The sequence below is a fragment of the Trachinotus anak genome, unplaced genomic scaffold (genome assembly GCF_046630095.1).
Source record: "Trachinotus anak isolate AG129_WGS33_773 ecotype Australia unplaced genomic scaffold, CSIRO_AGI_Tana_v1 ptg000012l, whole genome shotgun sequence".
Lineage (NCBI taxonomy): Eukaryota > Metazoa > Chordata > Actinopteri > Carangiformes > Carangidae > Trachinotus > Trachinotus anak.
Genome location: NW_027273863.1, coordinates 11,565,876 through 11,591,921, shown reverse-complemented (window position 1 = coordinate 11,591,921; position 26,046 = coordinate 11,565,876). Strand labels below are relative to the sequence as shown.

General features: G+C 42.1%; 1 protein-coding gene across 2 annotated transcripts in view; it reads left to right on the top strand.

Moving 5' to 3' along the window:
- Positions 1-21,473, top strand: part of LOC139629278 (leucine-rich repeat and immunoglobulin-like domain-containing nogo receptor-interacting protein 3) — a 37,975-nt gene extending 16,502 nt beyond the window's left edge. Inside the window, exons 2-5 of one of the 2 annotated variants that reach the window (XM_071491815.1) lie at positions 11,546-12,155; positions 12,473-13,216; positions 13,407-13,617; positions 13,758-21,473. In XM_071491815.1, coding sequence (XP_071347916.1) covers positions 11,601-12,155; positions 12,473-13,216; positions 13,407-13,617; positions 13,758-14,035 — 1,788 coding nt within the window. In that variant the 5' untranslated portion in view covers positions 11,546-11,600 and the 3' untranslated portion in view covers positions 14,036-21,473. Of the gene's footprint in view, positions 1-11,545; positions 12,156-12,472; positions 13,217-13,406 lie in introns of both variants that reach the window. The other variant, XM_071491814.1, reaches the window with a different exon arrangement.
- The last annotated feature ends 4,573 nt before the right edge of the window (positions 21,474-26,046 follow it).

Here is a 26,046-nt window from a genome sequence, read left to right as displayed (position 1 = left end):
AAAGGTGATTTTGCACATCTGAAGTGGGCTCTATAGCCGCTCCAACCTGCTCACTAATGAGGCCCATCCTGGATGACAGGGTAACACTTGTAGTTGCCATAACTGCTGAATACACATGAAAAAGGTTCAAATGTACAGACAAGAAACACCTCTCAATTAGGGAAACGTTGTTGTACTTTGCTTACTTGTGGGGAATGTAAAAGGCGGATTTCCATCATCTTCTAAAGATACAATAAAGTTTTTGTGATTCTAATTCTTTGCTTTTGAGGACCTGCCTGTGTAGGTACTGTAAATGGCATCAGTGTGTGAGTCAGAGCTGCCTCTGACATAAGTATGTTAAGAGTTTAAACAGACCCAGTGATTTAGTGATAATAAGTGGTTGACTTTAGCTGGGATGTAAACCAATCTGTTCCCCTTTTTAGCCCTGGCATGCCACTAATGTCTGCTGACTAAGCCCCAAATGACCACTGCACTGGAGATTTATTATAACACCGTGACCCTTGACCCCCTCCAGATCACATGACTTCATTATGCGTTGCAGAGGAAAGTGTGATGTTATGTGGTGGAAAAAGTGTACATGGGTTTACGGTGACTGAATCGGAGAGAGTCGAGTGAAAACCTGAAGACCTAACACCTGAGCAGAGGCCATATGGTTGCAGGCGAGGTTACCAATCTAATAAGCTAGATTCTGGGCTGCCCTCTGTTGTTTGTTTACTACACTATATGTATCTGCCTGCCTGCCTGTGTGTGTGTGTATGTGTGTGTGTGTGTGTGTGTGTGTGTGTCTGTCTGTGTGCCTTTTCAAGAGTCTGTGCTCTCAGCATGTGTAGCCATGTGCTCAGGTTGGAGCCAGAGAAAAGCAGGTCAAAACACTGCAGGGTGTGAGAATCATCAGAATAGCTACAGCTAATTAAACGTGCCAGACCTTCCCGGAAAACAAAAGGATCCATGTTCACTAACGAAACTGCTCTTTGTCTTCAAAACATTACATTTTGGATGAGTTTAGATGTCAACCATTAATCTCTTCAGACCCACTGTCTACTGTAAAGGGACATCAAATGTTATTGGTCTCAGCCAATGAAATGCACTGGACTTAAGCTTTGTGAATGAGTAGACTGTAATCAATCATTACATGTCAAGTTTTGACTTTGTTGTTAGATGATAGAAAGCATGGCAGACACACAAAACAGGAAGTGCAGTAAGAAAGTTTTAAAATATCAATATATTGTATATACTGTATATACATGCAGATTGCAATTTGTTTTTTTAGTATTATTCTTAGCATTTTAGTTGAAGATAAAAACGTAAAAATACATACATAGAATAAAATCACAGCAAAAAAGAATCCCAAGAGTTTACCAAGAGCAAATAAACTCTCTGGGGAGTACAATGAAATAGGAAGGAAAAAGGTATTAATCCTTAATAATTATAATAATGTATCTCACCTGCCATCATGGGATTACGTCTGTTTACATCAACCAGCAATTTAGCATGCTTCACTTTACAGTTCATAGCACGTATTCTATTATATTATCATATTTACTATCATATGCTATCAATTTTTTTTTTCATCGTCATCAGATCCCATGAAAAAATCAGCATCAGTAATATTTTCCTGTCTGTGGCTCCATTCACCTTGGAAAATGTCATGAAGATTAAAAAAAAAAAGAAATGTAGTTTCACTTTTTCAAAGGCCATTGTAGTCTTTTTGTTTGTTTGTTTGTTTGTTTGGTTGTTTGGTTGTTTGTTTGTTTGCAAACGTTACTCTAAAAAGTAAACAGTTCATTCCTAGCTACAGGAGAATATATGTGAGACTGACTCAAAATAAACTACAGTGTCCCTGCCCGTGGTGCAACATGTCACCCAGAGCCACAGTGTGTGTTCGTGTGTTCGGACACTGCGGCTCTACGCCACAGAGGAATAAGATATAATAAGATATATCAGGGTTTGGCTCCACAGAAAACATGTGTTATTAGGATCAGTTCCTTGTTCTTTCTTGCTCATTGCTCTTTCATTAGATTTATTGGCAATGTTTGTGTTTGTTTTATTTGACAACAAATAGACATTTTAGATTGCAACATATTAATATTCTTGTCATCTTGTTACCTTGTCATCAAAGACTTGAAAATCTGTCATGACTTAGTTAATTTTGACGGTATATTGGTCCAAATATGTTTTTTCCAAAATATTCCGCAATATGTCTGTCAATTCAAGTCAGTGTGTGTTTGCTCCACAAGAGTCAGTTACGAAAGGCAACAGATGGGACGCAACAGTGTAATAGATAAATTCATAGATGTTTGTTCTACTTTTGAAGAGAACAAACAGTGTTTGAAGTGATTCACTGGCTGGTGCAGTGTTTTGTTTTTGTTTTTGTTTTTCCCTTCAATCCCACCGTCCCTCTGTGTATATTTATCATGACTGTCAAACACAGGACTCTCCGGAGCTGTCGGAAACAAAGGCAAGGGGAGAAAGAGAGAGAAAGAAAGTGAGAGAGAGAGAGAGAGAGAGAGAGAGAGAGAGAGAGTGTGTGTGTGTGTGTGTGTGTGTGTGTGTAGGTTTACATGTAGGATTCCACTTGAATCTATTTGCGGCGCTCAGGGGATTTCACATAAAGGTTGCAATACCAATGCTGTGAAAGCTGAGACACTGAAAACTGTTTAGCTCTTAATTTTGGGATTAGGAATAGTTTTGGTCAATTTTCATTTTTTACATTATCGTCAGTCATCACTGTAACCTGAGCAACCATACAGGATCAGCTGCAGCACAATAGATGGTGCTTTGACTCGACAGGTGGACGGTTTAGTGAGGCCTTCACACAGTTTCCCTTCCTGGTCTGGTTTGCAGTTTGCGCAGAGAAAAATAATTACAGCCGAAAAACTGGATGTACTGATCTGATCACTTCAGAGGACTGAAACATGCCCACACACACGCACACACACACACACACTTCATTGATGTTTGTCATGGATTTGATGATCTGGACTACACAGCACTGTTGCTCATTATAACAGAGAGGAAAATAACAAAGCCTGCATTGAGTGGGAGAAAAATCAAGCAAGGAACAAAGTAGCACAAGACATCAAAGACACGAAGCAAAAATATTCTATCTTTCTCAATATGTACGTTCTCAGTGAAACAGCTGATGCAAAACCTACCAACTAATTTACGATAGGTACAACAAGAACGGCCAGATCTCCGTAACAACCAAGCGTGCATCAGATACTTGTAGTAAAGCAGTCGACAGACACCAGAGAAAGAAGCAGTTTCTCTTTTCTTGAGAATTTTGTTCACTCTGAGAACTGGGTATCAACGGCATTTCTGGATTTCACATCCAGTTACTGTCAGCAAATTTGATTTATTTTATATTCCTTAGCACTTGTGCGAGGCATCATTTACCTGAGGCCAAGTGCATAGACCTTAATGTGAAGATAAAGGTTCAATGAAATAAGTAACTTCACAAGCTAAAATAAATGTATTTGGTGATTTGTTGATGAATTGTTGTCAGTCTCCCCCTGCATGCATTGAAGGCAAAGTGCGAATTATACAATGACAGTCGGGTGTTGTTGACTTTTTCTCCAGGGCAAAGGGAACACAGTACAGTGCAGATAAATAAATATATTGGAGTAGAAAGTACATTTCACTCAGAAATGTAGTGGAATTTAACCAAAAAGTAACTTACAAAACTGGTAAAAACGAAGGGAACTCAAAAGCCAGATGAGATAAACTAAACTGAACTGAACTGAACTGAACTGAACTAATACAATTACTTTTACATTTACAATCACCTTCAGCACAAATGGATTTTAATGTTGTTTAATTACACAACCAGGTAAAACTCCTGAATTCCTGAGTGAAAACAAAAGGGGGGCCTATTATAAACACTACTATCAAAAAGGTAAAAGACTAACTAAACCATCACACACCCATCGAAAGAAAGAAATGCCAAACCACCACTGGAAATGAAAGGGTGCACTATCAGCTAGCTAACAAAGTTAGCTAAATTAAAAATAGAAACTAGCTAACATTATCCGTAGATAGTTGACACAATGAAATTCAGAAAGGTAATGAAGGTCAGAAAGTAAAGTGTAGTAAACAAGGTAGATATTTAGTTACTGCTACTTACATTTACCAAGAGGTGGGAGCAGACACGTGAGTTCAGCTAATGTAAAGGAAAGAAATGCTATAGTCCACTTATAGTCCACTGAAAGGTTCTTCCAGGCGTGAATATGGGTTACATATTGTAATGTGTACAGTCACAGGTGAGAAGGATATAACTGTTTCAACCTCACCCCTCAGTTGTAACTGTTGTTTGTACCTCTTTTGGGGTCAGACACACCCCACTGCATTTCGAACCCTGATCGAAGGTCTGATTGTGGTCTGTCATTGCTGCTTGTAAAGTTTGGGGTTATTGCTGTAAAATGTGTGAAATACATATGTGATAAATAATGCAGCCTACACCCCCCCCCCCCCCCCCCCCGTGTATGCCAAAGGTTTAACTGGGCCATGACGGTGAATGTGTTTGAAAACACCCACCAGTACAGTCGATACGGCCTGACCCTTCCACATTTTCTGCCCTCTGAAAACATTTTGAGTGTGTTTATGTGCAGCGTGCTGCTTATGCAGTATTCATGTTAATATTCAAGTCATGACTGCTTGTGAATAAAGACAACAAAGTAAACACTTTACTGCAGTGAAAACATAACAGATCTTTCCTGTCAGTAAAGTCTGTTTCTGTCCACCTGTTTATATGAACAGTCAACAGTCATTTTGTGCATTAAAGAAAAGAAGGAAAACCCGAATGGAAACACAGGGAATTTCAAAATGTTTTCCACATTCACATGTTTTCCTTCAATTGTCTTTTACTGACATTATCTTGTTGCACCCTCTTTGGTTTAATGACCGGAGAAATGTTATTGCACATCTTTATAAAACAAAGAAAAAATAGTCACATACCAGAAGTGGATGGAAACAGGCATTCCTTTGAATTTTCTTTTGACAGTTTTGGTTAAAATCTGCACTTGGATTAAAACTTGACTATTTTCTTTACTATTGCCAAATAAAGCACTAATATTAATCTGCCATATCTCCATCAGACAACTCTGAGAAATCCTTTATCTGGATGCATCAGGAACCAGGTCTTTCACACTTGGCCTGACATTGTTTCAGGTTTCAAGGTTGAAATCTTGTTAACTAACAACAGGGCGTCCTCAGCAGGACTGTCGGCCTTTTTAACTATTTCATTAGTAATCGAGTGTGGAGCAGGACAGGTTAACTACATATAGCTCAGTGAATATTCAGTGATGAAGTTTTAGGGATTAGCTGCTTGTGACTAATCACTCTGAGTAACTTCTGCTGCCCTGAGTGACACTGATACAGACTAAAGCTATCAGTGTCATGGGATTTGCCAGTCAGACTCCCCGCTGTGCCCGGCACCCCTCACTGAGGTCTCAGTGTTGGTGAAGTTCAAAGTGAAATCATGACACACACACACACGTACGTGGACACACACATGGATGAAGCGACCTTTTGGGCTCATCTCCCTTCTAATCCACTTAATGTTGTCTACCTCCTGCCCACACACCAACCCAGACAGCTCCTGTCTGAATTCAGGGACATTTATAGTGTTATAGTGTTGTGTGTGTGTGTGTGTGTGTGTGTCTGTTCCAACATTATTTTTAGCATGATGAAAGCAACTTGTTTTCGATGGTGTGATCTTTGTTGGAGAAGTCGTTTGAGGACTGGAAGACATTCTCTCCCCATAATGAACAAGCAGTACACGTTTTTTTTTTTTTTTTTTGTGTAGGGTTTTATCTTAGCTTGTTTTAGCTTTTGTTTGTTGCGTTGTTGATGTCGGTGGCTGTCAGGCATTGTTCTTGATGCATTGTACGTGATGTTCTGTTTCAATGTGATTTTGGCTTTGACTTTGATGCCAGTAGAGAATTGAGGCTGGAGTTTGGTTTCCTGGTTTCCTGGTTTTTGTTAACAAACTCTCAGTACTGGTGGCGCCTCGCTTTGCTGCACTGCTCAGGAAGGATGCAGATATACATCAGCTCAGAGAAATCACAGAGATCTGTGAAGTATTTTGGGGATCACCCGGCTAGAGGGGAAACAGTACAGTAGGATGCTGCGTGAGTCAGAAAGCGTCTCTCTTTTCATGAAACATCACCACCCTGCACCACAAGGAGACAGTCATCAGCAAGGGGTGATGCTTCTTAAATGATGATGAACTGTGTGTGTGTGTGTGTGTGTGTGTGTGTGTGTGTGTGTGTGTCTCTGTAAGCCTCTTGCTGTGCTGCAGAGTCATGTTGTCAGGAGTATCTGAGAGGATTGAGACTGACAGTGTAGATATGTTACCTTGCATCCTCAGCTCAACAGCTTGTCTACCCAGTGTGTGTGTGTGTGTGTGTGTGTGTGTGTGTGTGTGTGTGTGTGTGTGTGTGTGAGAGAGACCTGGGCCCATATCAATAAAACTCATGAGAATTACAATTACAAAAGTGCTTTAAAGAGCGAAGTTTATCGCAAAGAAAAATGTATCAGTCACTTTCCTTTGACTTAAAGCAACATTTTAGAGAAACCAAGCACCAGGCTGTTGTCACGTTGTCTTCACATTCATTTCACTCTGTTATTATGAAAAATACAGATTATAGCTGCTTTAAATTTGCAAGTTGAAGGAAAAGTCAAAGATTTTCCCTTGATGTGCATTTGGTTTAGAGCAGGAACACTTCTCCATGTAAAGTCATTTGGTTGTGCATCTGGTTCTTTAATCTTAGTTTCACCCAATAACACAGGCATATTGCAGAATGAAGTGCCCCAGACCCGCCTGAAACAAGGAAACTATATCCTATGACCAAATGGTTTAACCCAAAGTCAGAATATAGGTTTTGAACAACAGGATTTTACCTAAAGACAGTATATTCCAATGTGCTGTTCAATGAAACTCTACTGCAGCAGCGGTTTGTGTGTTTGTCTCTAATCAGCTGAGGGTCAAACCAGGCAGCATGTCACTCTAAATCAGTTCACACTCGCTGCCTCAGTGACTCAGAGTTCTTAGAGGAAGGATGTGGGTGAAGCTACAGTAGTATTGTATGGCGCCACACTCCGTCATGGGTACCGTCCCTCTTTGCAAACTCAAAACAACTGCAGTGTCCTTTGCATTTCACACTGCAGCTCATTGAACTGATGTCAGCTTGAGAAAGGTTCAGTTTTCTTCACTGGGAGCTGGGGTTAAGGGTCATGTTGTGAGCTGTCACTGCGTGTCACTATAACGATGGTCATGAAGTAGACAAGTGACCAGAAGTTTCTGAATATGGTCATACTCTGTTTGTACCATTTTTTTATTCATGTTTTTATCGTAATGTCCCCCCTCAGATGTTCATTGCCGTGAAGCTCTTCCCCAAATTATGTTGTGATGACAGTTTTTTATTTATTGTCAACAGCTTTAGGCGTTGTTTTTTTCCCAACCTACTAGATTACAACCTGGGAACTGTGAATTCTTGCTGAGAAACAAAAAAAAAACAATTTGACTTTTCAGACTTACAAAAGAAACTTTTATGTTGACCTCAACTAGTTGATATTTCTTGTAGATTAATATGGCCAAACTGAGACTTTACAGATTTTAATAAAATCACAAATCTCTGCATTGAAGAAATTTACCACAGTTGCCTTCTCCCCCGAACATTCACAACCCCCCCTCCCTTCAAAGACCTGCTAAATTATATTGCACACTTGACTTGGGCTAAAAATTGAGTGACTAAGCACAGATTTAATACTGGGTTTATAGCTACTTAGCAATGGAAAGTACAAACTGTCAGCTTTGCTCTGGAAGTAAAAATATGAAATTCGCAGCGCTGTTTGTTTGCAACAATAAAATGTAAAAGCTTTCTCTAATAACCTGCTGACTGCTGAACTGCTAATACATGACTGATACTGAATTGTGTCTCTTTTAGGTTTTTATTGTGTGTGTAGGGGTGAGGGTGTGTGTGTGTGAGAGAGAGAGAGAGAGAGAGAGAGAGAGAGAGAGGGAGAGAGGAGAGAGATAGAAAGCCAGACAAAGCTTAGGAGGGAGGGATACAAGGGTTGAGGAGAGCCACGCACTGCTGGCCAAATATAAAGGCTTATAAAGGCTACCAGTCAGCATGGATGACCTATTTACAGCCAGACACACTGCCTCACAAACACACAAATACACACCAGACAATGTCCGCAACCTGATATTTCTCCGCAGTATTTGAGATGTGCCTTTTCTTGGCAACACTGCTTTTAATCAGACTTACCTGACTGTATACATAAGGTGAAACAACGGGTATTTGAGACATCTGGCCATGGTCATCAGTGCTGTGATGATGTGTGTGTGTGTGTGATTGGGCAAAGATGCTGTTCCCCAACATCTGTTCATCAGGTCAGCTGTCTAAAAGTGAGTTATTTTTAGCTTCTGGGCTGATTTCCCTCCCATTCTTTCTTCCATTTTCTCTATGGACAGCCGGCCTGTGGCAGACTCTGCCTTCCTCCCTGTCTGGATAGTTGTGGGATTTGCCACTGCTGTTGCTTTAACATCTGGCAGATGTTAATTTACAGTGTGTAGTGTGGAATTGGGGACTCCTGCTGTGATTTTGTGTGTGTCAGCAGTCCAGGTGTAGGAACATGTTGTAAGAGTGGCCCTGTGCTCTTTAATTTTCGAGCAGAATATGGAAGCAGTCAGATGCACAGAAGGACACAATCTGCTGATAAAACCACCTGTTACAACAATTGTAGAAAAGCATATCCTCAGTATTTGGCATTGGGGTGAAAGTAAAGGTGTATATTTATTTGCCTGCTCACCAGATGATGTGCAGACTCCTCTGGGTCTGTGTGTTTGAAGAAGTGTGTGTGTGTGTTTTAAGGATCCCCAACCTGTCCTTGAGTCAAGCACTTAGGACCTTGTGTGCCTTGACGATGTCAGCTCACTGATTCATGCGGTGACTCTGCCACTGACCCATAGGATGACTCTCAGGGGGCGGTGTGGAGACTGGTTGCATCAATCACACTGCCTAAGAGCTGGGCAGATGTGCAGTGACATACACACACACACACACACAGACACTATATACACACACAGAAGAAGGCCCAGAGTTTACAGCCATGCTAGCAGCCTAAGTACACCAGTGCTTCAAGCTAAATGCTAAAGTCAGCATGGTAACATGCTCACAGTGATAATGCTAGCAAGCTGATGTTCAGCAATAATATCCTTAACTACTTATTTTATCATTTTAACACAATGGTTGGAATCATTTTTTGCAGGTGTTTGGTCATAAACCAACACACTGATAAGCACAAGATGATGAAGATGGTGCATGTGCTGTAACCACATGTCATCTCTCCAACAGGTATTTAAGTTTGGTTATCGTCAAAGTTATGAGGATTCATCATCTGGGCACCATGGCTGTTGCACAAAGGTTTGTGCCAGTAGATGTTGAGATATTTCACTGAATAAGTAAAAAGTTTGACCTCATTCGAAGTGAAGACCCTAAATGTCTGTTTTAAATTTCATGACAAACCATCCAGTAGTTGTTGAATATCACAAATGTCAAGCTCATTGTGTCACTAGAGGAGAGGTCAGGGTGTCACTAAAGTCATTTGGATCCTTTTTCTAGGGTCATGAAACCAGCTGACAGATCAACTGACCGACATTGCCAATCCTAGAGCCGTGCCACTAAAAGATCTAAAATGGCTAAAGATCTAAAAAAATTTTGTGACAGTGACATGATCATAATCATGTCACTGTCACAAAAAATTAGCCAGATGGTGCAGGAACACAGAAATTTTGTTTGTTTTGGTTTTATAAATAGCTCGTTATTTCAGAACATCTGTATACTCATGTTTGTTTTTCAGATCTCTCTGTTTCTCTCCTGAGCTCTATTCCACAGAGACACTGAGGTTTGCTGCTCTGTTGTTGTGGTCATGCTGAGTTGTTGCTGGTTGACAGTGCGAGGCTGAGTTGTTGCTGAGAAATGGGTCACTTTCTGCAGCAGTCGGCACAGCGGCCTCTCTGTGCCGGCGTTTTGTCTCCAAGCGAAAGGAAAAATCGTGCCAGATTTCAACCAGATCCTTCACATACAGGATCTGTAAACAGAGTGTTTTCATGGGCCTGTCGAAAATTGTGGGATTTATCCACCCTGAGGCTTAGTAGATGAGACACAATCTCAGGGGGGTTTATTTCAGTTTGTGTGTGTGCTATCATGTGTGCAAAGAATTCATGTCTGCCATCATTTAAATTTAGCTTTAATCCCATTTCATCCTGTTTGATCCCATTGATGCCGACGCATTGAAACAGTCAGATATGATTAGGCATTCAAGAGGCTGTTTTTCTAAATCCAACTTGCTAGAAAGAGAATTGAGGCGAAGCCTGCAGTGGCGAGGGAAACTGATGACTTTTGGCTCTTTTAACTCTGCGACTCGCCCTCTGTCGACTGCCCATTAAGCACAAACCAACCCATATATTATTAATCTGTTTGGCTCTTCCTCGTTCCACTGGCAGCATCAGAGTGCATTTTAACATGATACTCCCTGGTGATGGTGATATACTATATTTTTTCTCTCCTTTCCACTTCATCTGAAAAACAAACATCCGAGTAAATAATCAACACTTCAACATCTGGGGTCTCTGGTAAGCACTTTGTGTCTGAAAGCAAAAAAATAAATAAAACCTCTTCCTTCCACACTTTCTTATTAAGCAGCATTTTCCTCAGGTATAAAAGTATTCCTACCCTTTCCTGCTAACTGGATGGACATTGAGTTGTGTTCCAGATCTAATGCCAGGTGCTCTTTGACTGTCTCTGAGTTGAAAACAGCGCGTGGGAGAGATGACAGGTTGCCTGAAGGAATGTTAAAGCACGAGTGATTCATCTCATCTTCGTGCAAGAGGGACCAAAACGATTTTTAATTCATACCCAGCAAAATGCCACATCCTACGCATACACGCATCAGCACGTACCTGATCAAACACATAATATGACTCGAGTACACAGTGATTCAAACACCTATTTCTCCTCGCGTTTCGATAGGCACGGCGTACGTGGTTGTTTAGGGGCTCCGTCTGTGTTTATGCGTGGTGATAATAAATTCATTGTGTTTGTCAAAATGGAGCAGACGGCCTCAGTGCTGCAAGAGCAGAGGAGATGCAACATGCATGAATTCAGCTGAAGCAAGAAGGTCCCAGTGTCCTAGTTCTCCAGCTGAATCCATAGATGAATTAGTGAAAAGACAAATTATGTTAAGTATCTTAAAGGGATCTGTGTTCCTGTAATGGGGTCTCGTCAGTTGTATTTTAATGCTGTGTCAGGATATGTCTGAAATCTCCACAGCTTTTAGTACAATATTACTTAAACTGCAGGACGCATGGATAATTTACAGCCATGTGGATGTAATTTTTATGAGCCTGAGAGATGATGGATTATAGGCTCCATCTTTCTTTTTCACATCCTCTTCATGTCTTTACTCATACTTCTCTTTTTTTCTGTTTCTACCCTCTTCCACTCTGTTCCTGTCTTCCCTCCCTCTCATCCTGCAGGTGTATGGTGTACTGACCCTGCCTGCGACAGGCGAGGAGTCAGAGGACCAGGGCCATGATTGGCTCTCCTGGCCCTGGTGGGCGTGCCTTAGTGCCATGGCCGAGGGTGTGGCAATGGGTCCTGGCTGCTTCTCTGGTTGCCATGATAACCTTGACACTGCCAGGAAGTAGCCAGGCCTGTCCGCCACGGTGCGAGTGCTCGGCTCAGCTGAGGTCGGTGTCGTGCCAGCGTCGGCGGCTCACCAACATTCCAGAGGGCATTCCCACAGAGACACAGCTCCTGGACCTCAGCAAGAACCGGCTCCGCTGGGTGCAGGCGGGCGACCTGGCACCATACCCGCGACTGGAGGAAGTGGACCTCAGTGAGAACCTCATTACCACATTAGAGCCCAATGCCTTCGCCACCCTCCAGAGTCTTAAAGTACTGAAGTTAAGGGGAAATCAGCTGAAATTAGTGCCCATGGGGGTCTTCGCAAAGCTGGGCAATCTGACCAGCCTGGACCTGAGTGAGAACAAAATGGTGATTTTATTGGACTACACCTTCCAGGATCTGAGAAGTCTGAAACATCTGGAGGTGGGAGACAATGACCTGGTTTACATATCCCACAAGGTAAGCTGTCCAGCATCTTGTCAGTGCGTGACTGTTGTATTAACCAAAATCTGGATGTAAAAATATTTATTTTATTTTTTAGATAGCTCCTTGGGAATTAGATCATGAAGGATCAGACTTTCACACTGGTGGCAGTAGTAGAATATGTTCTTCAGTATATTATACAAGTTATGTACTTATATCATATCATGCTAATGAACCCTTAAGTTTCTGTCACCAGTTAGTTGTAAACACACTTCCTTCACACTGTGTTTGTTTTAAAATCAACACTGAACATCAACATCACATTAAACTCATCCATCCCCTTTATTTTCCAGGCATTCTCAGGGCTGCTTGGGCTGGAGGAACTCACAATAGAGCGCTGCAACCTGACCTCCATCTCTGGCCAGACACTGTCCTATCTCCGCAGCCTGGTCACGCTTCGCCTCCGTCACCTCAGCATCACTGCCCTGGAGGACCAGAACTTCCGCAAGCTCTCCAACCTGCGGGGTCTGGACATCGATCACTGGCCGTACCTGGAGTACATCTCCCCTCTTAGTTTCCAGGGCCTGGACCTCCACTGGCTCTCCATCACCAACACCAACATCACCTCTGTCCCCTCAGCTTCCTTCAAGAACCTGGTGCACCTCACCCACCTCAACCTGTCCTACAACCCCATCACCACACTAGAGCCCTGGGCCTTCAAGGACCTGCTCAGACTGAAGGAGCTCATCATGGTAAGCACAGGGTTGATGACAGTGGAGCCCCATGCCCTCGGAGGCCTTCGACAGATCCGGGTGCTCAACTTCTCCTCCAATGACCTTCAGACTCTGGAAGAGGGCTCCTTCCACTCTGTCAACAGTCTGGAGACCCTCAGAGTGGATGGGAACCCCCTGATGTGTGACTGCCGTCTGTTGTGGATCCTGCAGAGACGCAAGACCCTCAACTTTGACGGCAGAGTGCCGGTGTGTGCGGGGCCGGTGGAGGTGCAAGGGGTCAGCCTCAGCACCTTCACCGATTCTGCACTCTTCGATCACTTTACATGCCAGAAACCTAAGATACGCAACCGCAAACTGCAGCAGGTAATGAAGATGATTACATTTAGGTTTAATACTTAGCAAAATATTAATAACTGAGGTTATGCTACTAGCCTCTACAACCACAAAAAGTATTGTGTAACACTGCCAGATTTCACTGTGTATATATTTAGCTGTGTTTTCTGATTCTCCTGCATTTATTAGTACATGCACTCCTTTCCTCCACCTCCCACAGGTGATCGCTCGTGAAGGCCAGCCAGTGAGTTTTCTGTGTCGAGCTGAAGGAGAACCTGCACCTGCTATTGTCTGGATTTCCCCACAGCGCAGACGGATCACAGCTAAGAGTTCAGGGCGCATTACGGTTCTCCCTAGTGGCACCCTGGAGATCCGCTACGCCCAGCTTACTGACAGCGGAACGTACATCTGCATTGCCAGTAACGCTGGAGGTAATGATACCTACTTCGCCACACTTACAGTGCGCGGCCAGCCGCTTGACGCCGCCTCAGCCTTCTTTCTCAACCGCTCGCTGTACAGCGGCGAGTTCTTCAACGACACAAATCTGAACAGTACACGTGTTTTCCTCAAGTTCACCTTGGACCTGACCACCATCTTGGTCTCCACGGCAATGGGTTGCATCACCTTCCTGGGGGTGGTCCTCTTCTGTTTCCTGCTGTTGTTCGTGTGGAGCCGGGGACGAGGGCAACGCAAGAACAACTTCACAGTGGAGTACTCTTTCCGGAAATCCGAACCCGCAACTGGAGGCTCCTCGGGAGGGACCAGGAAGTTCAACATGAAGATGATATGAAACAACGCAGCCAGGGGTCCCTCGGGGGAGGCATGAGCACGTCCCAAAAACGTGTTTGACACACGCAAACGCACACAGCCACTGACTCGCAAAGAAGTTTGAAAGCACAGTGTAAGTTCCTGTCTATGGCTCCATCCAAAATTGAGCGCCCACATCAAAACCAGAGCCATGACTCGATTTGATTTGATTTGTGAGTGAGAACAAAATGACCCTGATCTCTCTGCCACTCAGTAGTTTTATTCAGCATGTGGTGAAAAACATGTTTGAATGATACTGTAAGGAACTACAGTATTGATAGATAGAAAGAGTTACTTGTCATCCATGCTTGATAAGAATAGAGTTAAGAATTATAGGAGACAAGTTGTGAATTGGCATGATCACTGAGCTGTGGTAATACTGGTAGTCCTGTCTCTTGGTTACATTAATGAGGAAATGAAAAAGATTTCCTTTTCATTAAAATTTCCCTTTATTGTATTCTGTGCAGTCGGGGATTTTAAGAGGAATGTAATGCAAGGAGACCTGGCTACCATCCATTTATAGAGTTTGTAGCTATGCTCTTCGAAAATCTGCCTTGTTAAGAGTCATGCATGCAGAGTTGCAGTTGAGAGTTAAGTTGTAAATTTATACCGCTAAATAAAACACAATGGTTTTGAAAGAAAATTTGAATATGTTTTCTATAGAACCTTCAGTATAACAGCCAGCTTTATCTATTCTGACCACAGCTGAACAGTGAGGAGGATTATATTGGGTCAGACACTTCATTAACGTAATCATATGTCATTCGTTTTAATGAGCAAAAGCTCGATGGATGTAGAATATGATCTGATTATAGTATCTGGTGAGAAGGAATGGATTTGGATCATTCACATAAATGACAAATAGGCAAAGAAAATATGATTTGGCCTTTTCTTCGTAAGATTTTGCGACAATGTTAGCTGTGTGAGTTTGGGACGAGCGCACTAGCCGTGAGCTGCGGTGGCTGCCTGTGGGTCGGAGGGTTTGGTTAGGAAGTCAAGCCCACCGGACACAGGCTGCTGCGGTAGCCATAGCAACCAATAGAAGCAAGAGAAAGGGGGACTGGGCTGGTGGCCACGGGAGGGTTGCTCGGTAAAAGAGGAGGAAAGAAAAAAGTCAGTGTGACCTCTGCTTTCACTCCTCTAGATCATATGCTCTTTCATCAACAGGAGAGGGACAACCCACCGGCCTCTGCCCTGCCCTGCCCCTGCCCTCTGCTGTGTTGGTGGACACCTGACCTTCCCAGTGCTGCCAGGGGGGAGCAGCCTGGAGTGTTGGGTCATACTCAGAGGCAGACAGAGGACACACATAAACACTATGGAGGTGTTCACATAAACATCTACACACTCATCGTAGTAGTGTATAGCACCTTTTCTCAGGAAAAGTGAAATAACTAGCCAACAGAGTGAGTGTAAACACACATAGTTACTCTGTTTGAATATTACATTCCAACAATACTGTATGTAGAACCATAAAGCCAAAATTCATTCTCTGAAAGAGAACAGATGTAAATTTGTGAGTGAAGAAACAAAGCCATAGAATCTGTAGGTTGTTTTTTATACAGTAGTGTTTGCATGATTCAGTTATATAATAATAATTATCGCCACTGCCATCTTACAAGCTGTCGGGATGATCACAAGACCATCTGCTGTCACTGTGCTTGCATAAAGTTGCACCCCATAACACACACACATTCACACAAAGCCAACATCAAGGTTATTTGAACTGGTAGGAATAACAATCACGGTTAGGCATGAATAAACATGCAAATTGCCAACGCACCACAGACATCACAAAGTGTGACGCTGAGTGCTCTCTCTGTCTCCGAGACGGTCGGTGCGCAAATGTCTCTGCCCCCCTAGCCCAGTGCATCCCCCCTCCTCACCCCCAACCCCCCCCCCCCCATACGCCCCCACTGGGTCCTCCTTTGGGAGGGGTCCCTGGCTGGAGACCGAGGATTCAAATGTAAATGAAGTCGTGTTAACCCTACCCACGCCATGTGCATCGTATAGTGGAGAGTAGTACTGTGGTTTTAAAAACAAAAAAAATGACGAAAAACTTTCTTTGAAGTGTTCTGTTGTTTCATTTGTCCTCCATTTTAATTTATTCAGCTGTTGTTCTCTGTGACCTTTTAGCTGTGTACCGTTTTAAAGCTCCTTGTCCTCCATGTGGGACTGTTCTGTTCTCAAGACCCAATAAAGCTCACTTAGACTAGACAGAGCCTGTTTGCATCTCAGTTGGCATATCTACTGAAACCAGACAGAGCAATATCTTGGTAAAAAAAAGAGACCAAATCAAAGCTCTGTTTCCTAATCTAGTGTCACAAGTTAAATCAGAGGCATTACAAGAGATAGCAAAATTAAAATTCTGAGCCTGGGTCCTCGGCCCGAGTCTGGCCCACACACATCCACATCTGGGATGATTCCAGCTGTTATCCTCCAGTGTTGGCTGACAGCCTGGAAGACTTTCTGTGTGTGCGCCAGAATTGGTCCAGATGTGGAAGTAGCATCTGACAGTCACACTGTATGTGGGCTGAACAGAGCGTGCATTGAGCCAGAAAAAAAACGCAAATATGTGGTCCAGGTATTCACCAGAGTAATTTTGATAGCTGGGAAAAAGGTCTGCTGCACAAGATGATATATATTTTCTGACTTTTATCTAAGTTTTACTTCATAGATGAGTTGAAAATTAGCCAAGTTAAAATGCAGCCTAGTTAAAAGTGTTTGCTAAGCAGAGATTTACACATCACTAAATTAAAACTGGTTGCACCATACATGCTAGTTCTTGTGAACTTGTGAGAGATTAGTTTACTAGTTATTAATTACTTACAGCCACTAACTGTCAGGTGTAACAGCCACTGTTTTGACCTGTTCACATTGATGTAAGATGTAATACAATACAGCTGACACATGTGACCTGACACTTGATCAAGATATTGTCTCAAAATAATGTAAACTGGGAGGATTTTTAAAATCCTCTCACCAAAATACACAATATTCCTCAAATTACAAAACTTTATGCTAACATTAGGTTAGCATAATCAGATATGTCGCACTCTTTCTAAACTGCATGAATACTAACTTTTTCCATTTGGGACATATACAACTTGTGATACTAGACAAGACTACAGATGTTTCCTAGAAACCAATTTACACATTACACATTATTTGAATGGTGCAGCCTGATTTAGTATAGTCTCTAGTTTGGAACTATCTAGTAGTTGTAGTAACTAGAAAGGACTTCATACACAAACTAACTAATCAGTTTACAAATAGCTTGTGTAACCTAGTCCAGACATTGGTTAGGTTAAAGATTGATAGCATGTGCAACATAGGGGTTGCAAATAGACAGAGGGTCATACTATAAAAGAAAAGTTTGGAACCACCGATCTAAAACATAACTATAATTATTTCTAAAGACAGGCTTACCTCAGGAATGAGAGGGCCTCAAACTCTTGAAACTTTTGCCATATATATCTTGCAAACCCCATTTTTGTCCCTTGCGAGAGATGATGAAACTCCGGCTTCTGTGTCAGGATTAATAACTGAACAGCTGTTAAAGATTCATGAGGCTGAATGAGAATAGATTAACAATGTGTCAGCAGGCATTGTGGCTCGCACGGTGTTGAGAACAGGACGTTGCCTTCATGGACATTTCTTCTCCCTGAGTCGACCCTTTTGTGTTTCCATTCCCCGGTATTTCTCAGTGGAAACTAGGTTTAGAAGACAGTGAGAATGTCTGTAGTGATTGTTGATGGTGTTGTTGTGTAAGCATCAATCACATATGTAAGCATAGAAGAGGGTGTGTTTCATTTTATTATCTTCTTCTCCTCCCTCTCTTTACCGTCCTCCTCCCCAACTTCCTGTTCCCTGTCTAAACATTTCCGACCCTCATTGTCCCTGTTCACAGTATTAGGCTGGACTATGGTTGTGTGGTAGTAGACACGTGTTCTGTGAGTCAGTGTTGTCGTGTTATGATTTGTTGCTCCTTGTGATGCCATCGAATACGGAGCAGCGATTGGATCAGTGGAGACGAGAGATGAAAGGGGTGACCCAGGTTCCCGAAAAAAACCCAAAAAACATTTTTTTAAAAAATTTAAAAAAAAACATTGGTTCCCATTTCACGCCCTACCCATTCCTGAAAAACCATTTCTGGAACTTTCCCGCTCTGCACAGTGCCACTCTGGGATCTTTCTCTGGATATGAAAACCCATGGACTGTATTGTATGTATTTTATCTGATGATATCTTGTCACACTTTAACCTTCAAATGTAGAAAGGGGGGTTGGGGGTCGGGTTATTGTAAAGCTGTGCACCTACGCTCACTTTCTGTCTACTTTGGTTCACTGAGACAAGGAAGCAGTCCATTCACTGAAAACTGACATTCCAGGTCAGGGTTGAAAACAAGCACTTCTATTCAAGCTTCACAAGTACTTAAAAGCTGGAGGAACTCATTTTCCTTCAAGCTGAATGCTCTCTGAAAAAAAATCTATCCTCTCCTCTCCAACTTAAATTTCCTCCCACAGGCCAACTATCAAAGGTTTTCGGATTATGTCAAATATTTTCATTGATACAACAAAAATTTTGCCAAACAATTCTTCAGCAGCTCTCCTCAAAGTAAAAGATGCCAGTGCACACAGCTTTGCAGCCAAGCCATCGCCTAAGTCTGGCTGACAGACTCCCAGTGTTTGTAGACACCAGTGAGGCTGAGCCTGATTCGTCTCCTCTGCTGCGATCCTTGAGAAAGTAGGCTGAGCGATCCCCCGCTCCCTCCTCTGGTTCGTCCTTGCCTCCGGTTGGTGTACCGTAGTCTAGACGCCCCATTTACAGCAGCAGCAGCAGCAGCGACACTGTTAGGGATACCGTTCACTGGGGAACTCTTCAAAGACTGAGACTAAAATAAGACAAACCCTCAGACAACGATAATCATGGCACCATTACCAGCCAAGCTTTAATTAATCATTTTTGGTTTGTAAGATTTAAGTAAGTTCTCATTGTATTCCTCAGTTAAAGGGGGCTTTGCTCTTACTAGATTTTAGACTATTTTGACGGTAAGAATTTTAGTCTCACCGTTCCAGTCATTTCTGACTCCATATTAGCTCTAAACAAATCCATCTCTTACACCAGATCCTACGGCTGCTGTTTTGATTGGATTAGACTTGAGTTAAATTATCGGAGCTGAGAGGAGCAGTAATGGGATGACGGAGAAGTGAGCTCGGCTGATTGGGTGATTACTTGGCTTATTAGTCTCATTTCCTCTCAGAGCAGGGTGTCATACAAATACTGGAGGCTGAATTTATGGAGTTTTTTTTTTTTTTTTTAGCTTTTACACATCCGTTAAATAGAAATATTACCTTTGGAAGGTTCCTCTAACTGGACAAAGAGATGATAATGCAAACAGTCACATTCAAGTATATCAGGACATGAAGCAGAGCATTGGTGAAGGATTGTTTAAAAGCACCTTGAACAGACAACTGCTCCATCTTAACCTTGACCAGACAAGTGCCCCCCTTTCTATGTGGCAATACTGACCCCCAGTGGTCACTGTGAGTAACAGCAACAAATGGGACCATACTGTTGCCGCTGATGTACCAGTATTGTATGTGGTATGAAAACAAACAACTCTGGGTCTCTTACAGTGAAACACTAAAGAGAGCAAATTGACTGTTAGCTTCATAAGTCAGTGCTTCACTGATTTTCTTATAGCCATAGAGTGACCTCCTCTCCGCTCTGGGTGCCTGGAGCAATGTTTTGTTCTCAGGTACCTGTGTGGGAAAAGGTGTTATCAGGACAGGCCTCCATCTGATCAAAAGCAACAGTGCTGACCTGGTTTGCTGGGACTCAGTCTGTAGATTAGACAAATACTTTCTGATGCCCCCACCAGTCTCACCACCAACATAACAATCAATAACCAACTATAGTAAAATATCACAGCATCATTCTTTCTCTGTATATGACTGAGAGCTGATCGGCAAACGATCAGTTCCTCTCTAGAGAACAAACTTTCTTTCTTGTGGTCTTAGCAGGTTTAATCTATGCATGCCTTTTGTATACAGTGATTGGTCTTGCCAAACTCTCACCTACACTTGTATGGAGAGCTATGGGTGCCATAGATGCTGGCCATGGGACTGGTTGAAACAAACTGCTGTAAGAGCAAGTGAGAGCATTAAAATGTGGTACAAATCAAAGCCAGGGACAAGTAATAATCTGCACCTGCATTCACGAATATTGAAGGAAATGCATATCTTACAAAAGAAGCATTTGTTTACTTGGGATGATTGTACTTGTTCACATATCTATCCACACACAGAGGATCCGCTCAGATATGTAAGCTGTAGATAAAGCGATTGATATTCCAAGCAGGATGGTGGGACTGATCAATGCTGTATGGGGATAGGATTATTAATGGCATACTTACATTGATCTATCTTGAACCTTGTCACTCTCCCAGAATCCCTCTGGAGTAGGAGGAGGCGTACAGAGCTCTCATAGACCTGGTTGGCACTCATTCCTAGGTTTCCACATTACCTTTTAAGAAGAATTTCACTTTTCCTCTTTAAAGAACGAGATGGTGCCAGACTTCGACTTTATTCTCCAGGTCTGAGCCGATGTAACGCTCTCTCGCCTCTCCCACTCCTCAGAGAGAGGAGCCTGTCATTGATATAGCTCTGTATTTGTTGGAGCCCTCTAATGGAAAATACTGAAGTGTATTTCTCAAATTTGGCTGGGATAAACGTATCTTTTCCCCTCTCTCTCTGTCTACTTCTCTCTCTCTCTCTCTCTCTCTTTCTCTCTCTCTCTCTCTCTTTCCCTATCAACATGGCACCAACCTCGTTAAACATTTCAGAACATTTTTTATCGATCACTCTGAGTTTATGCACTAATGTATATTTGTTCCACTTTTATACAGCCTCTACTGACTTCTGAAACCTAGGAATGGGTGCTGAGTGCTCCAACATAATGCAGAGCTAATGTAAAGGCAAGTTGTTTAGTTGAATGGTGTCAAACGATGGCTCAGCTCACAATATACCGACTGTTATACAGTAAGTACCAAATTTGGACTCTCCTTTTCTCTGGCTTCATAAACATCTGACTGTACCCGAATTATCACATTTATTTATTTATTTTTAATGTGTGGATCCTTGGATGTGAAGAACAGAAACTGTACATATTAGGTCTATTAGCCATATCACGTCATCCAATCTGTAGACCTCCTTGCCATGTCTGACAGAGGAAAATGACTGTTGAACTGTAAATAGTGTAGGTATAGTAATATAGGATTTATTTGCTGCTTCTTTTCTCCAGGGATCACCCATGTTTTGCTCAGTCCCATGGCTGCTTGGTCTCAAAGGGAAGGATAAGACAATAATGTACTTGTCTATAAAACACATGAGTTCTTTTTTTATTTCAATGTATGTTTTATATACTGTCTGTCTTGTAAATTAACTCCTTTTTCGTCATAAAAGCATGATGTGACTCTGTCAGCTGTGTCCTGTGTCCCTCCTTGTTGTCTGCTTGTGTCACATGATGTTGAAAAAAATGGGCTAAAGTTTGGAAAACAATGAAACACGCACACACACACACACACACACACACACACACACACTGCATTACATGTCCAATACGATTGTTGCACATCATTCAAAAACCAAGTATGAGAGTAAGTATGGAATACAAAGTGTTCAGCATTGAATAAATAAGACAGTATGATATAAATACATACAACATTCAAAGCTGCTACAATCAATATTTTTATTAACAATGGAACACATTACTTGAATGTGAAAGAGGTCACTCATTTTAACATACCCAATGAGAATTATCAGTTTTCCTCAGCTCTACGAGGTTTTATGACATCTTTCGGCTCATTGGTTTAGTTTTATGCCATGGCACCATTTTAGGCCATAGAAGTCAGCTGTGCTCAACCAAAAAGTGCTATAAAATGGGCAGTTATCAACTGACCGGTGAACATGGTGGAACATTTAACAGCTAAATATTTCCCTCAGCAGTTGGTGTAGACCAAAAGCAGAGAGAAATAAAGAGTGGATATTGGACTTTCTCGGGTGGACAGAAAAAAGACTCCAGATCAACGCTAATGTTGCTCCATAAGTGCTCTATTTAATAACATGTTTGTCATACCAACCTAAAAGATGATGATATGCCAGTGTTGTGTTCATGTAATGATGAACAAATTTCACACATAACACATGATGGATAGTTTTTGAGGTGTTTCCAATTTTTAAAGTCAGTATGTTTAAATTTGATGACTTTCAATCAGAATAAATGATAAATAAATAAAAGCATCAGCAATTCTTTACCAGAATGTTTTCCCTGTAGTGTGAATGAGACTCTTAAATTAGTATTAAATATTTAAATATGTACGTTAAAATGCAAATGATCCAGATGATGAAAAGTATTTAAAAAATCTTCTGTAAGGGTTCTGGTCAAAATTTTGGTGGGGGATTCATTTAAGGGGGTAATGTGTGTTTAAATCCTGCATAAGCCCCAATGATGTGTGATACAATATGTCTTTTAATTTGAATTAATAGATTTAGCCCAAACCATGAAATACAGCCCTGACCAAAGGTGCACCTGTAGTCATATAGTGTACAGTTTTACACCACTAGGTGGCAACAGAGCACCACAGAAAGAAACCATCACACAGAAAATGAAAAGTCAGTCAACTGATTGTTTGGTTTTTTATTTGTTTTAGTCAAAACACACAATTTACCCATACTGGTTTTCACTTGGTGTATTATTTGTTCCAGTTATTACTTGATTCTCCCTCCACTGGCTGAAGGCAGACCTGACAGATTCACTGTATTTCTGAGAGATGAAGATCAGAAGAAAGGCTCTCTGCATGGCGACTGTATGTGTGTGTGTGTGTGTGTGTGTGTGTATTTGTGTGTTCATGTGTGTTTATGCGTTCTGTGCATATGTGTGCAGGCATTTGATCAACATCTTCGATTAGATGTCCACTTAACAAGTCAGATCCCCCACCACCCCCTCCCTAGTAGACAGGGGAGGGTCCTGGGTGCCTTGGCCCCCACCGTAAAGGTCACTGTGAAGAGGTTAAAGGTGATCACACACACATACACTGATCTCTCAGAGAGCCATCCTTCCTCCTTTCCTCCCATCTCTCCTGTCCAGTCAGTTTCTCTGCCTTCCTCCATCGCTCTCTTTCTCTCTCCCTCCCTATTGTTTTTTTTTTGTCTCTGCTCTATTTGAAATTGATTGTCTTCTACCATCACAAAGACACTTGGTTCTGATTGATTGATTGGTAAGGGAAGAGGAAGAGAACATCGACACTGGGGCTTCCAGAGCTCTGAGGTCTGTCTGAAGGAAAAAGCAAATGATGCCATTTTGATGCACTGGAAGAAGCTGTATTTCAGCTGCCTGGCCGTCTGTTTGTTTAGGCTCCTAAAGCAGACAAACACCCAGGCCGATCGAATTTAGATTAGATGAGCTGAAACGCAGCAACAAAACAGAGAAACTCACACACGAGCTCACACTCACACCTGTGTGATGAAACAAGGGGTAAATACAGATACAGACATGGAAGTGTGGAGACTATTTCCACACAAGGGGAGGGAGGGGCGGGAGGGGAGGGGGTTACAACAGGAGGAAAGACACAGTAATGAAGCTGATACTTGTACAAATACACATTTTTATACAAATACACAAACAGCACATAAAAGACACAGAGCTAAAAAAGAATGTAAAGATTATTTGGAAACCAAAACCCAGTAGTTTTTTCCCTGTCTCTCCCCCTATCCTCCACATGTCGAGATACAGTTCATCCTGCAGTTTATATACACTTATATAGTATCCATGCATAAAAGAATTGCTCATCCCACCCCTAATAACAGAGGTGCGTTGGTTGGATCTCTTTTTTTAATATGGGAATCACCTTAACACACATAGGAGACAATCTTCAAACACAAAATAAGCCAAAAAGTGATGCAAAACATAAATCAGTGTGTCCTTGATGTCTCATTCTTGACTTTATCCTTTTCTCAATTACAAAGTCATACTTGAATTCATAATCCCATTTCCTCAGATTTCTTCTTCGCCCCTGCTACTTTAACATATACTATGTCCTTTCCTACCTGCTCATTTATTCCCTATGTCTCTCTCTTAAGCTCAAAAAGGACAACGTGCAAACCTACAAACAATAACTGAAAAAAGATGTCAAACAGCTTATACTTCACACGCTCCCTTAAAGAAATATAAAACAGAACAATCATTTTGCTGTGACTTTAATGTCACTCTCATTGCTAAACATCGTCATTATTGTTTCACTACATAACCTTTACAATAAAGATTTGAGGTATATCAAGATGAATTGTCTACACATGCCTGCCTCGTTGTGATGCTACCCTGGACGAAGGGACCAGCGAAGAGGGTTTGGATGGGTGGGGGTCACCAGCAGGCGTCATGTGTCTTTAGGAGATGAAAGCTCTGGAGAATAAGAATTTCTGCACTGATTGCTCATCGGTTGGTTGTTCGATGTGATCAGAGGGCTTTGTAAACTGCCAGATAGACACACACACCTACACTCGGATTACAAATTACACAAAAATATCTCTGGTGGGAGTGCGTGTGCATGTGTGTATCATGGAGAGGACTCGGTAAGATGACATCTTAACAGCAAGTGAAAAAAAAAAAAATAGTGCCGGCAAACAATCCCCCCAACAACAAGTGCTTTTTAAATCAGAACAAAAGTGACTTTTTTAATGTCTTGAGGACCCCTCCAGTGTTGCTCCCCTGTCACCCAGTGTGTTCCCCCCTTCACTTTAAACCCTGTGTGTGTTTGCGTGTGTGTATGTGTGTTCAGAGCAGTCCAACCCCTGGTTGAAGGAAAAAGGCACTCAACTCTTCCCACATAACAAACACCTCCGTGTGTTTGCCATGCAGCACGACTGCTCTGCGGAAATGTGTATGTGCACATAGAAGCATATCTGCCCCTGTGACTGAATCTGCATGTGGGTAGTGTTTGCATGTGTGCACGTCCCAAGTCCAGTGTGAACATGGCAGGCTTGAAGTATCTTTGGTATTGATGGCTGTGTCACAGTCCACTCTATTCTGTGAGGTAGCCACGCACACACAACTGTTTCCTACACTAACTCTTCTGTTTTGGGTCTGAACCTTGAACATCTGCACAAAAAACCTACAAAGTTTTTTTTCCCCATCTGGACTCTAGCAGAAGTCCTAAATAACACCTCCAACAAGGAATCTGTTATAGTGCACTACATAAAGACCAGAACCCAACCCATGGAGGAATGTCGCTTAGATGTTTCCTACCAGTCTGATGATAGGCCTCTGATGCTCCTGCCTCCGCTGCTGCACCCCTATTCCTCCTGTCTGCGTCTCCTCTCTAATATGATTATCTCCCGCTAGAAGATGCTACACAACGAGTGGCTTTGCCCACAAAAAAATAACCAAAAAAAAGGCATAAATAAAATGAGGCGGTTCTCATGGTAACCAAAAAACACCATCAGCAGAGGAATGCAGTGACAGTCCAGTTCAAAGGGGTCAAAGTTCAGAGATCAAGGAAGAGGTCCTTCACGTCCAGACAGTCCATCTATTCCATCACACAGGTATTCACAAATATGCACAGTTTGTCACTTGTGTATCCCTTCCTTGTCTGTGCATAGGATCAGTCTATGACATGTTGAGTCTTCTTTTTTTTTTTTTATCTTTACGTTTTTACATTTTGTCGAGAAGGTGCTTTTTTACATATAGTTTCAGCACAACATAGCACAATAGTCACGAGAGAGAAACCATGTGTCTATGGTACTATTATTACCCGCATCAATAGTAAGGAGGGAAAAATAAAGGAAAGACACAACAGAAGGGGTTAGCAAGAGAGTAGATAAATAGAGAATAGATAAGACAGAGAGACAGAGAGATGAACTTAAAGATTATTTACAGTTATTTTCATTGTGTTTCATGTCGATCACATCAATGTTTTTCTGAGGTATGGAATAGGCTACATGCCCGTCTAGTGCTCGCATTTGAAGGTTGTAATGACACGGGCCAGACACAGCAGGGCGC